At 48.3% G+C, this 11,214-nt stretch overlaps 1 protein-coding gene across 11 annotated transcripts in view; it reads right to left on the bottom strand.

Moving 5' to 3' along the window:
* Positions 1-11,214, bottom strand: part of GRAMD1B (GRAM domain containing 1B) — a 159,304-nt gene that overhangs the window by 7,302 nt on the left and 140,788 nt on the right. For 10 of the 11 annotated variants that reach the window (XM_084495812.1, XM_084495811.1, XM_084495808.1 and 7 more), the window contains 12 exons: positions 10,790-10,905; positions 10,145-10,301; positions 9,165-9,354; positions 8,639-8,782; positions 7,693-7,811; positions 7,058-7,200; positions 6,413-6,516; positions 5,801-6,004; positions 5,483-5,573; positions 3,593-3,700; positions 1,970-2,092; positions 483-600 (listed from right to left, as the gene is read on the bottom strand). In XM_084495812.1, the coding sequence (XP_084351938.1) occupies positions 483-600; positions 1,970-2,092; positions 3,593-3,700; positions 5,483-5,573; positions 5,801-6,004; positions 6,413-6,516; positions 7,058-7,200; positions 7,693-7,811; positions 8,639-8,782; positions 9,165-9,354; positions 10,145-10,301; positions 10,790-10,905 (1,617 nt within the window). The remainder of the gene's footprint in view (positions 1-482; positions 601-1,969; positions 2,093-3,592; positions 3,701-5,482; positions 5,574-5,800; positions 6,005-6,412; positions 6,517-7,057; positions 7,201-7,692; positions 7,812-8,638; positions 8,783-9,164; positions 9,355-10,144; positions 10,302-10,789; positions 10,906-11,214) is intronic. The other variant, XM_084495813.1, reaches the window with a different exon arrangement.

Below are 11,214 nucleotides of genomic sequence, written 5' to 3'. Positions count from 1 at the left end.
GAAGAAGGTACAGGGTGAGGGCTCTTCAGGCAATGGATACTAAAACTGCTGGCTCTGTGCTGTGAAGGGCCCATGGAGAGTGCGTCCCCTTCACCCATGTGAGCCACATATGAGCCCAGGGTTGAGGGGAAAAATTTTGTATTCCAAATGGATTGCCAAGGTCTTACAGACCCCTCTGGAATGTCAGAGCCTAGATACAAGATGTGTTGTCTAATAAAAGGTTTTGGCCCTCCAGAATTCTCTCCTTGACTTGCCTGGACCCCCCTGCGAGGTGAGAGAGAATCCATGGTATCCTGTGAATAGCCCTTGGGATCTGCTGCCCACCCCAGCGTCAGGAGATGGAGCTAAAGGGAGACAGAATTGGAGGAGATACACCTGACAGGCTGCAGCGGATCCAGGTAAGGACTGTGAGCGGGTGGCTGTGTGGCTGGGAGGACACGATGACCCTCCACGCACAGCACCAACGGGCCGTGTGGTCTCACCTGGTCTAGAAGCATCACGGAGGATTTGATGATCTCGCGCCATTTTTGTAGCTCTGAGTCATGATACTTCTGCTGAGATTCTAGTAACTGGGCCCATTCTGTCTGAGATTGGGGTAACCTGTCAGGCAGAACATGAGCAAGAGTGAATCTGGGGAAACCATGGTCAAGGGGGAGCAAAGTGGGCTGGCAGGGGAGGGGGGCTGCAGCTTGCATCAATCTCTGTCTAACCCTTCCACCCTAAGGGGGTAGCATCTAGATGCACTTATTATTTTCCTAATATTAGCCTGCCTTAATTGTGGTAATTAACAGCAAAGATGTGCCTTTTGCAGAAGTGCTCTAGTGCAGCTGGAGCTGAATGCCCACGTCCCAGAGGGGGCAGAAGGCAGCGCTGTCACTGCTGGGGAGGTGAGAACAGCAAAAGGTGGTACCAGGGCCCCTGACAGGGACTGCAGTGTACACTGCTGGGCAGGTGCTAGCCTTGTGCAGTGGGTTTGGATTTTTTTAACTTCCCTAGACATGCCGTGCTGGCCATCACCTTAATACCACGCTTTCCTTATTCTGAATAACAGCAGCACCAGTTCTCTTTGTAGCGGCAGCCACCCTCAGGCCTAATTAATCCTTCCCCCACCCCTCAGGCCTAATTAATCCTCCACAACAGGGCTGTTGGCTGCTGAGTGGAGGAGGCTCAGAGCAGACACAAGCTGCCAGGCCGCTGACAGGAGGATCCCCAGGCCTGGCTGCTCAGGGCCAGAGGAAGGACATCGGTGCACCTGGTGCATAGGTGGAGCTTGGCTGGGATGAGGCGAGGATAAAGCTCCATGGAGCAAAGCAATGCGAGGAGCAGAGTTGAGGCAGAGAGCACAGCACTTGGAAGATGGCAGGAATGCGCTGCAGAGGCACCTCTCTCGCCTAAGAGGTAGGGTTGTTTTTGTATGTGCCCAGCTTTTAAGCCAGCTACCTCTCTCTTTACTGCTTTTTCTTGGGCCTTGCTGGTTTCTAAGACAGCTAAATCTTTGTCTTCTGCTTTCACCTCTTGGGCTTTGCTTATCTGTAAGAGAGAGGGATCTTTGCTGCTTTGTCTTCTGCTTACCTCCTGGGCTCTGCTTTTTCCTAAGGTAGCTGGATCCTTCTTCTCTTAGCTACTGCCTGCTGTATACACCTCTTAAGCTCTACAGACTGTAGTGGAGACTTTCAAGTCTCCTACCCTGGAGGCTAAGCCACTTCCTAGGGGTCTTCCTAGGGGAAGGGGGAGCTCCCCAAACTCCTTCCTGCAGTGAGAGCTCCCTCAAGTTCCTTCTTTCTCCAGACACTGTAAGTTAACAGCCTCATTGGTTCCTCTCTTACCTTGGCAAACGGGCAGAATGGGGGCACCTCTCTGTGCCTTCCTGCCATGTGCCATGCTAACTGCCTCACCTCTTCTCCTTGTGTGGCTTTGCTTTGCTCCACAGTATTTAATCCCTGCCTTGTCGCAGCCAAGCTCTACCTACCTGCCAGGCACACTGCGGTCACCTGCCTGTGGCCCTGCATGGCAGCTCTGGGCAGCCACTCCTGGGGATCCTCCTGTCCAGGGCTTGAGGGCTTGCATCTGCCCAGCCCAGCCAGCTCCTGACCTGGAGATTAAACAAGGACATGGTAAGTGTGACAACTAAAAAGCATTACAAGTAAAAATAAAAAAAAAAATGGACCCACTCCCAGTGGTCACTAATCCTAGACTGTAATAAATAACTCTGCTACTAATAAATGTTGCTTTCTGTGTCTAAGTGGAGAAGCCACATACTTAGATTCAGAGTGGGTTGGGGCAGTGAGGGTTGGGGCAGTGAGTAGTCCCCCTAACTAAGTGTACCACTCCTCAATCTCATTAGCACCTGAAGATCATTATCTTCAGAGCCTCGAATTGAATGCTTCTGAGCACGCCCCACCTTGGACCCAGCAGGGTCCAAGGGGTTGGTCTAATCCACAGCAATTGCAGTTACAACACAACAAAGTTAACTGTGTTTAAAGTCAAGGCAAAGTCAGCAGAAGAGGGAATCACTGCAGCTACACAAAAGGATGTCCAGAAAGGGGACATAAAGAGACCAAAACACCATAGCAAAGTGGATTGTGATGTTCCCAACTTCAACTGCTGACCGCAGAGAAGCTGATCAGGCAGGACACCTAGCATTTATGTACAGAAAAAGCATTCACCTAACCTTGCCAGAAGGAATTCAAAATGCCAAATTGCTGGTCATTATTAAACAGCTCTGGGCCATCAGGTCACCACTGTAAAATGCCATCTACCAAAAGGTGCTCTGGAGGGCACCCTGGGAAATGCTGACTGGCAGGTCCACTTCAACTCTAGACCAGATGGGGGAGTCTATCTAATAAAAAATGATCCCAACATATGCAGTCTGGTTGTGGCAAGTCAGCGTGCCTTCTGCAAAAGGAAATGGGAAATACAGCCTTACAGCCTGGAGCTCTCCTCACCTCAAACAGCACACACCCAGCAGACACTGTAATGAAATAAGATGTTCAAAAAGCCTTGGGCAAGGCTCCACACTATCAGTTATTAGAGAAACTAAGTCAATCTGCAATGACGTTTCCATCTAGTACACCTCCAGGGAATGCTTAGGTTGTTATGGAGCACTCTGTCCTCCCAGTGCGCTCTCTCTTCCTCCTATGTTGTAACAACTTGCTGATAGCTAGACCCACACCTTTCAAAATCTTTCAACAATTAATCATGTCACAAGTCCAAATTCTTATCTGGGTACAAAGAGGTTCTTTCTAAACACTGCTTTGAGTGTTTAGAGTTGAGCCATCAGAGAAAGGGAGGTGACAACCTTGGCCCAAGATTACAAAACATTTCTTTGTACAGCCTGTGTCCTCAGATAAGTGGGACCCTGGGAAGAAGCAGAGGTTGCCTTAACTCGCTCTCTTCTGCTGTGATTGTTCAGCACTTTGGATCAGGAAATACTGAGCAGCCCCATGTCTTCAGCTATCTACCCACTTCATCTGTTACACACAACAGGGAAGCAATCTACCAGACAGCCCTGAGCTGTGGTGTCCTGGTAAAGCCTCTAACATCTGTAGGGAACATGCAAGAAGAGGCAAAGACAAAGCTGGTGTGACTGTACCTCTCCTGGAGCCGCAAGCCCTGCCATGCTGTGAGCGTCTGGGTAGTGTACTCCAACATCCAGAGTTTGTAGAACAGCATCATATTGAGAATGACCAGCAACACCAGACTGCAAATAAAGAGAAAAAACAGTTTACTGGGAGCACTGCTGCCCCGTTGCCTGCCTGTCACACCTGGGGAAACATCCAGAGCTTTAACGAGGTTTCTGGAGCCCAGGTCCACGCTGAATGGGAGTGGGAATTTAATTTGTGTAAGGGCCAAGTGATCAGAACCCAAAACTTCACCATGTGGGAGAGATGTGTAAGCAAGGACAGACAGACAGGGATGACAGATGGATGAGACAGGCTGGCTGAGTGGATGTGCTGAATGCAGAGAAAGGGGAGAAATGGGAGAGTAAAGAGGTTTAAAAAAAAAAAAAAAAAGACAGTACCTGAAACAGATCCTAATGGGAGCAGGGAAGAGAAAAGACGGAGTAGCTGCAGGTTAGAAACAAACTGACAGAGAACGGGAGAAACTGGGCTGAGCAGAGGTTTATAGACAGTACAGAAGATAAATGGCAGGGAGGAGGGAAGAAAGGAACAGGGAGGAAAGACGCCGGAGGGAAAGAAATAACCGGGCTTGCAATTAATGGTGAAATTCACCCAGGAAAAGATGATCTGTGTGTGGCTCCTGTGGACACGTACAAAGCGCCCATGGCAGGGCACTAACATGGAAATGCACATTGCACACATCCAGCCCTACCCGCTCCCACCTGATGCCAAGGTGGGCACACCACCACAGGCAGGGCAGCCACTGAGTTCACCAGATGCTGTCAGGCTCCTCTCTTCCCTCCTCCACCGCCACGCATGCACATTTCCACTCTCTTTACCAGCGCGAGTGGCGGCTCAGGGAACAGGCTCAAAAATAACGTGCTCGTGCCTGTCTCTGAATAGTGTGGCTATTCTGCTGGAAGAATGGCCCCTCTATAGCCCAGCTCAGGCAGGCGGATAGCAACCAGCCAGAAAAGTATTCTGAAAACATTACGGAGAGCTCCTTCAGCACTGTAAGCTAAGCTAGTAGCCTGTAAGGAGAGAGCATCATAAAGCTTTTGTGCCTGGCTACCCACCTGTCTAGCCACAGAAGAGAGCACCAGGCTGTCTACCCAAAGCATCTGTCACTTGGCCTGTCACATTTCTCCAGCTGCTCTGGGTCATTGCTGTAAACCTCTGCGGTCAGCAGCAGCACTAACCCATGAAAGCTACTGGCAGCCTGAGACACAGTGAAACCAAAAACACTGCTGGGTTGTCCGCATTTATACAAGGGCCCCATGCCCGGCTCACTCTGAGTACACATCCAGCAAGTCCACGGCTAGCAACTGGAAAAGGTGGTGGCAGAGAAAGGACACAAACTAAAGCACAGTTTTTGCTGCCGAACTAGTGGAACCATGCCAGTCTCTCTTGTCTCATGTGTTTCTATCCTTACTTTGCAGATAGCATCTTTTTAGATGTCACTTTAGATAGAAAAATTAATAAAAATCTATAAAATGAGCCCCTAAAATAATAAAAAAAAGCTTCTTACTGCTTGTCAGATTTCATCTAACTGTTGACTTGCCTCTCAAAACTGAGGGAAGAAGAGACTTTAAAAAAAAATAGATCTGGAAAAACCTACAGAGCCAGGTCAGTGACTGGCTAAGCACTGGCCAAAGCTGGGATCAAGCCAGACCAAACAGCTGATGGAACATTTGGGGGAAATTTTAATTCATTCTTTTCTGCCTGTCATTGTTTTACTCTGTGCTGAGCAAAGTTTGGGACCAGAGAGGAAGTAGAGAAAATCAAAAAACGGTACAGGAGAGCGAAGAACATCAGAAACATGAGAGGACCAAAGTAAAGGCAGAGCAAAAAAATTTACTCACACAAAACTGATGACGAGGAGCAGCTTGGAGACACTCTGCAGGTGGAAGCCACTGGGGCTCTCCTCAGGGATGTGCCGTGTCTGAGTGGAACCTAATGAGACAGATGGGTTTGTTCAGGCTATGAAATGCTGCCTGATGGGAAGGGCAACATTTTTCTTCTACCCACCCCTCCATCTTACTCAAAAAGTCATCATGCTTCCATCGCTCTGCAAATCCCTGGCCCCTCTGCCTGTTAACCTTCCATGAACACAGCTCCGGTTTGTCTCTGGAGGTGTCCAGCTCTCCACCCCCAAGTGTGAGGTCCCTGCAGTCCCTCACCTGCCACATGCTTGATTCGGTGAGCAACCTCCTCGTCCGTGGGGGTGGTGACGGGACTCAGCACCTCCTCCAAGTGCGGCACCCGCAGGTGGGCATGGGCCCGTTTCCGCCGGCGGACGGTTGATTGCTTGCTCACTTTCTCTTTGGGGGATTGTCGGTGGACCTCGGCCAGGTATGTGCTCTCGGTTTTGGTCAGTTCACTTTCTGCAGAGGCAGCGAGGAAAGAAAGCATTTAATAGAGATGGCAGCAGCCTTGCAAAGATACAAACCCCTGGCACGGCTGCTGGATGGAGTTCAGCTGGCCCAGGCACCCTGGTGGGGTCTGAGGTGGCTGTGCCCGGGGACACATTACAGATCCCTTACACCTTAAGCCAAACCCTGGCCCCGGACTGCCTTCAATCATCTCAGAGAGGAGCTGATGGCCAGCAAGTACTACCAATTGCAGTGGCAATGACTTTGGCCGGCCCTATTTAAAAGCCCCTGTGAAGCCTAGTCCCCAGAAGGCTGGCAGCAGCTACCACGCCGTTATGCTGCCTGCTTGTGGGGAGACACATGCAAACCATAAGAGCGTGCCCCTGTCATGGCTGCAGCTCCAGTCCTTGCCACTCTTACCCAAATGACGGAAGTAATCTTCTAGGCCGCTCCAGAAATTTTTCTCGATGAAGGATTTCACCAGCCCCCACGGCTGTTTTCTGTAACGTAGTTCTGTGGAAACCCTGCATGGAAGGGAGAAAGTCACTCTCAATTTTCCTTCCAGGAGGTTACATCAATTCACAATCCTTCGTCAATGTATATATAAAAAATAATTATGCTCACACTTATTTCTGGAAGGGTTTTAGCCCTTCGTGTTTCTAGGTGAGAAGCACTGCATGAAAAGTCCTTCCAAAGGCAGTGGCAGTAAGGCCTAAAGAGGACTCCCAAAACCTTCAGCCACAGGGCAGGCAGACATTTAGATTACTTATCAGAGTGAAACACAAACACCTCAGTTTCCCCTAGTACCACATTCCTCTGCTTGTCCCCCAAAGTACTTCTCAGAGGCAGAGCCTTAGTGCATTTAGTTTATTTTGTATGGCAGCTGTCCCTGCTTCAAAGAAGGGGGCAAGAGAAAATTCTTCTCCCTGACCCAAATGTAACTCCTGCAACAGAGAAGTGGGGCTTAGTTCTCCCCAGCCCCTTTTACCCCTCCAGAAAGATGCATTCCCACCCCCAGGTGACTCCAGATCATCAATAAAGCTGTTTATCCCACCAGCAGCGTACCTGAGTCGGCTTTTGTTTCTGGCAACACGAGTCAACGTGTAGCGGTTAATGGTGTAGAAATAATCGTGGTAGGGGACGTCGTGAGTTAGCACCTCTGCATCTATGACGTAGCACTCGCTTTCTTGGCTGGCTTTGTACATTGTCTGTATCAAAAAGCATGCAAGACAACTGTTAGGCTGGTTGGAACAAGGCTTTGATACTTAGGCACCTTCACTAGCACTTCACAAAAACAGCTCTACCACAAACAGGAGACTGTGCCCATGCCCAAGCCCCATCTCTGCAATTTCTCCTTAAAAAACTGGCCTTCTGGGCAAGCCTACTCAAGGAGTTAGTTCCCAGTTTTTTGTCTCAGATAACGCAGTTACACTGTCACATGAGGACCGATTCTGTGGGACCTCTTCTCACTGAACTAAAGTGTGGCTTGCCAGAGAGCAACCCAATCTAAAATGAGAGCTGAGCCCACTTTGAGCAGAGGCGCTTTCTGGCCTGAATTACTCTGATTCTAAATACCATAAGACTACATCAGTAATTTCTTTAAAAAAATGAAGACATGAAGAAAATGAAGAAGCTCAAGACAAGAAAGCAAACCACAGACCTGTTCCTACAAAGCATACCCCTGCTGCCCTTTCACATACCTGCGTCTCAGTGACAGTGGCAGTTTTGGGGGCCAAGGGGTTGGTGAGGGTAATGGTATAGAGGATCACTCTGGTCTGATTGCCATTTTCCTCCTTCTTCCAAGGATGAAAGATAATATCTGAGAGGAGAAAACAATATTCCATCAAAGTAACTTAAAGCAACCTCAGGTCAGTTCCCTAGTAAAAGCATAACCAAGCTGAGGAGAGTATTTCCTTCCCTCTAGAGAGCTTGGCTGCACAAGTGTTAGAGTTCAACTGAGTGTGAAGGAAAGGTCTCCTGTACTAAACATGGTCACTGCAGGGATGAGGTGCATCCTCTGCCAAGATGTGATGGGAGTATCTCTGCCTGAGGCTGTTTTTTTGGTGGCAGCAGAGCAGCTGTAGAGAGCCTCATTGTAGTATGGCTTCAGACTGAGGTGTGCCTGAGGAATTAGAAATGTGGGGAGAATTTTCCCCTCTCTCAGTATATGGAAAGGGATGGAGGCTGAGGCCATCGCTCCTTTTGCAAACCTGCAGTTACAGGGAAAGGAGGACTGCAGGATGCCCAGGAACACTCTTTGCATCATCAACTACACAGCCTTTGCCAGTGTCTGGAGTAGAGCTAGAAGAGCTTTTCCCACAGAATGTTAAGCCTTGAACACAAGATCAGGCCTTAGCTGATGTTAAGAAAAAGATAGAGAATCTGATTCTTCCACAAACTTACATGGGGCTCTTAAAAAATACACCCCGATAGCCAAACAAGGGTGGTTCTACCTGCTGTTGATTACTGTCAGTACAGGTAGGTGTGGTCCCAAGACCTCACAACATTACCCAACCCCTCTATCGTCATCCAAAGTCACACCTCCAAGGCATGTATGTGCCTAAGAACTAGGAGCTGAGCCCTGCTCTGTGCCCCGCCGGGAACACAGCCTCCGTCAGGGACTGGGCTTTGCCACCGGCAGCTTACCAGAGAACCGACGCTGTTCCATGAAGTCTCTCTGGAACTGAGAGTCCGTGAAAAGCAAGTCGTACAGTTTGTCCACGCTGAAGTTGAACACTTCGTTCACGTACTGACGGCCATTCAAATCCTCGTAAAAGGCCTGGACTTCACCTGTGGGGAAACAGGCCCACAAGCCCCAGGCATGATTCTCTGTGCCAACCTCCCAGACTGTTCTTTTACAGTCCAGGACAGTATTTTACAGTATTTTACTTTGTGAAGAGGATCCCAAAGGAAGTGCTTCTATCCCTTTCCCACCACTGATCCCAGCACAATAGCTGGAACATCAGGTAGGGTAATTAATACATGACATTACTTTAGGGACAGCCTTCCAAATATCCCACAAATTCACTTTCTGCAGCCCAGGCCAAGAATTCTTTGCATCTTCTGAACTCTTAAGATCCAGAAAAAGAATTCAGTATTTGCTGCCCCATACCCTCACTGAAAGAGACGGGGCAAAACATGACACCAATGGAAGGGGTTCCTCCCTGCACACCTTCATCATGGGTCTCAGACGAGTCGCTGAGCTCCGTGGGAATGTCTTCATTGTCATTGAAGTCCAGGGAAGGGGAGTTCACGGGAGCAATGATCTCTATCTTCTCTCCCATGATATTTGCAATGCCGAGGTCTTTTTCCACAGGACTCTCTGCTACTGCCTCCTCCTCTTCTGGTAGCACCCCATCAAACTGCAGCAAGGACAGAACATAATGAGGGCAAGACCAGCACCTAGAAACTGGTGGTTATTTCTGAAAACTATTTCCATCCGTGGGCCAGTTTTCATACCTTTGAACATCTGGCATCAACATGACTGGAAATTAAATAATGGAGAGGTGGAAGCTTACCATACAGTATTTGGAAAACATATGGACACATTAGACCACTTCCTCTCAAAAATGTATATATACAGAATTCAAGCTTGGGACATATGCAAGGCTTTTTGTTTGTTCAGACAAGCACACAAACAATAAAGGTTTTGTCCCAGACAAAAACACTGTACAAAACCAAACACTAGGTTGGTTTTCCAAACAGCTTTTTAAAATTTCCAAACAGCTTTTTAAAATTCCAAACAGATTTTCACAAACAGCTAGGAAAATCTGAGTTCAAGTTATATTTCAACGAGGTCTGCTCTGCCACAGTACCATGAAGGTGCACACTGCTTCCTAGGGAATGACTGGAGCCAGAGGAGGAATTATAACCCCTTTATCTTCAGTGCTCCATTTCTTTTAATCTAAAACTGCACATGGGAAAATACCCTTGCTGCTGAGAATCCTAATGCACTGACTTTTAGGTCAGGCATGTTTTACTTACTTTTCCTTTGACAAATGCTATGCCCTCAAACATTACTAACACGAGGACCGTGGTCAGCTGCTGTGGAAGAGGAGCTGTAGGGCAGTCACCTTTTGCATTCAAGCCCTGCCAGCAAAATCCCTGTGAAAAGGATTCCAGATGCCACTGCAGTGGAGGAAGGACACTTACCGAGGCTGGTGCTTCACTGCTTCCTGTAGATGTCAACGTGCTGGCAGTGACAGATTTCTTTGGCAGCTGAGGGCTAGCTTCTGGCTTGGCCTCCATGCTGCTCTTTGAGGAGCTGTCATTGACTTCATTCTCTTCCACAGGGATTTCTTCACAGTAGCTGAGACGCCACAGAGAACACACGTTTTTATGTTTACCCCTCTCAGTACAGCTACAGCTGGACACACAGAGCAAGTAAGAATATTTCTATGCGGTTTCCAGTCTGACCGGAATCAGAAACGGCTCAGTGCAAGGGAGATCAAGCCCAAACTTTTCAAGTGTTTATACATAGACTGGCAAGCATCAGCACTTGTTGACCACGTAACATGCTGACTGGCCCAGTGAATAGGGCACTTGGGCATTTACAGAATCACTCATCTACTTCAGCAAGTAGAGAGGCAACCATTTCGGTTCTTACTGATTTCCATGAGGAAATGGTACACTTTCAGCTTTTTAGCCCTTAATCCCTAAGGCCAAATATTTGCCCAGAACCCAAAATCTCTCACCGGGAACGAATTGCAGTTTGAGGTATGCCAATATATAAGGACTCTTGCTCTCCTGAGGCCATCTTTTCTTCATCACTAGCAGATTTCACTCCTCCTCACTCACCCCATTGTGTTGAAGTCATCATCAGGAGGCACGTAATCTTCATCATCGCTGGTCAGACCTAGCTCGTTCCCATAACACTGGTGGACAAAGTGCCAGAGCTCCTTTGGACAGAGAGGCTAAAAGAGGGAGCAGAGCACAGGGTACATTTTCACCAGAGAAGACTAAAAGATAACAAATACGCCACACTTCACACTTACACTGGATCTCACCCTGAAAGTGTTAATTCAGTATTGCCTAAACCATTTTCATGTTTGACTTCTGCAGTAGGCAATGGAAGTGAACAGCACTGAGGATTGTGATGACTTTTTTCCTCCGCCCTGCAGCAGTTTTTCCTCAGTGTGAGTCAAACCCCAAAATGCTGGCATTTTGATTGCCATCAGCCCATTATTTCTTTCTCAATCTGGAATTATGACTGTCAGGGATAT

This window comes from Aythya ferina (assembly GCF_964211825.1).
Source record: "Aythya ferina genome assembly, chromosome: 22".
Lineage (NCBI taxonomy): Eukaryota > Metazoa > Chordata > Aves > Anseriformes > Anatidae > Aythya > Aythya ferina.
The sequence above is the reverse complement of the archived record's forward strand: the minus strand, read 5'-3'. Positions and strand labels throughout refer to the sequence as shown.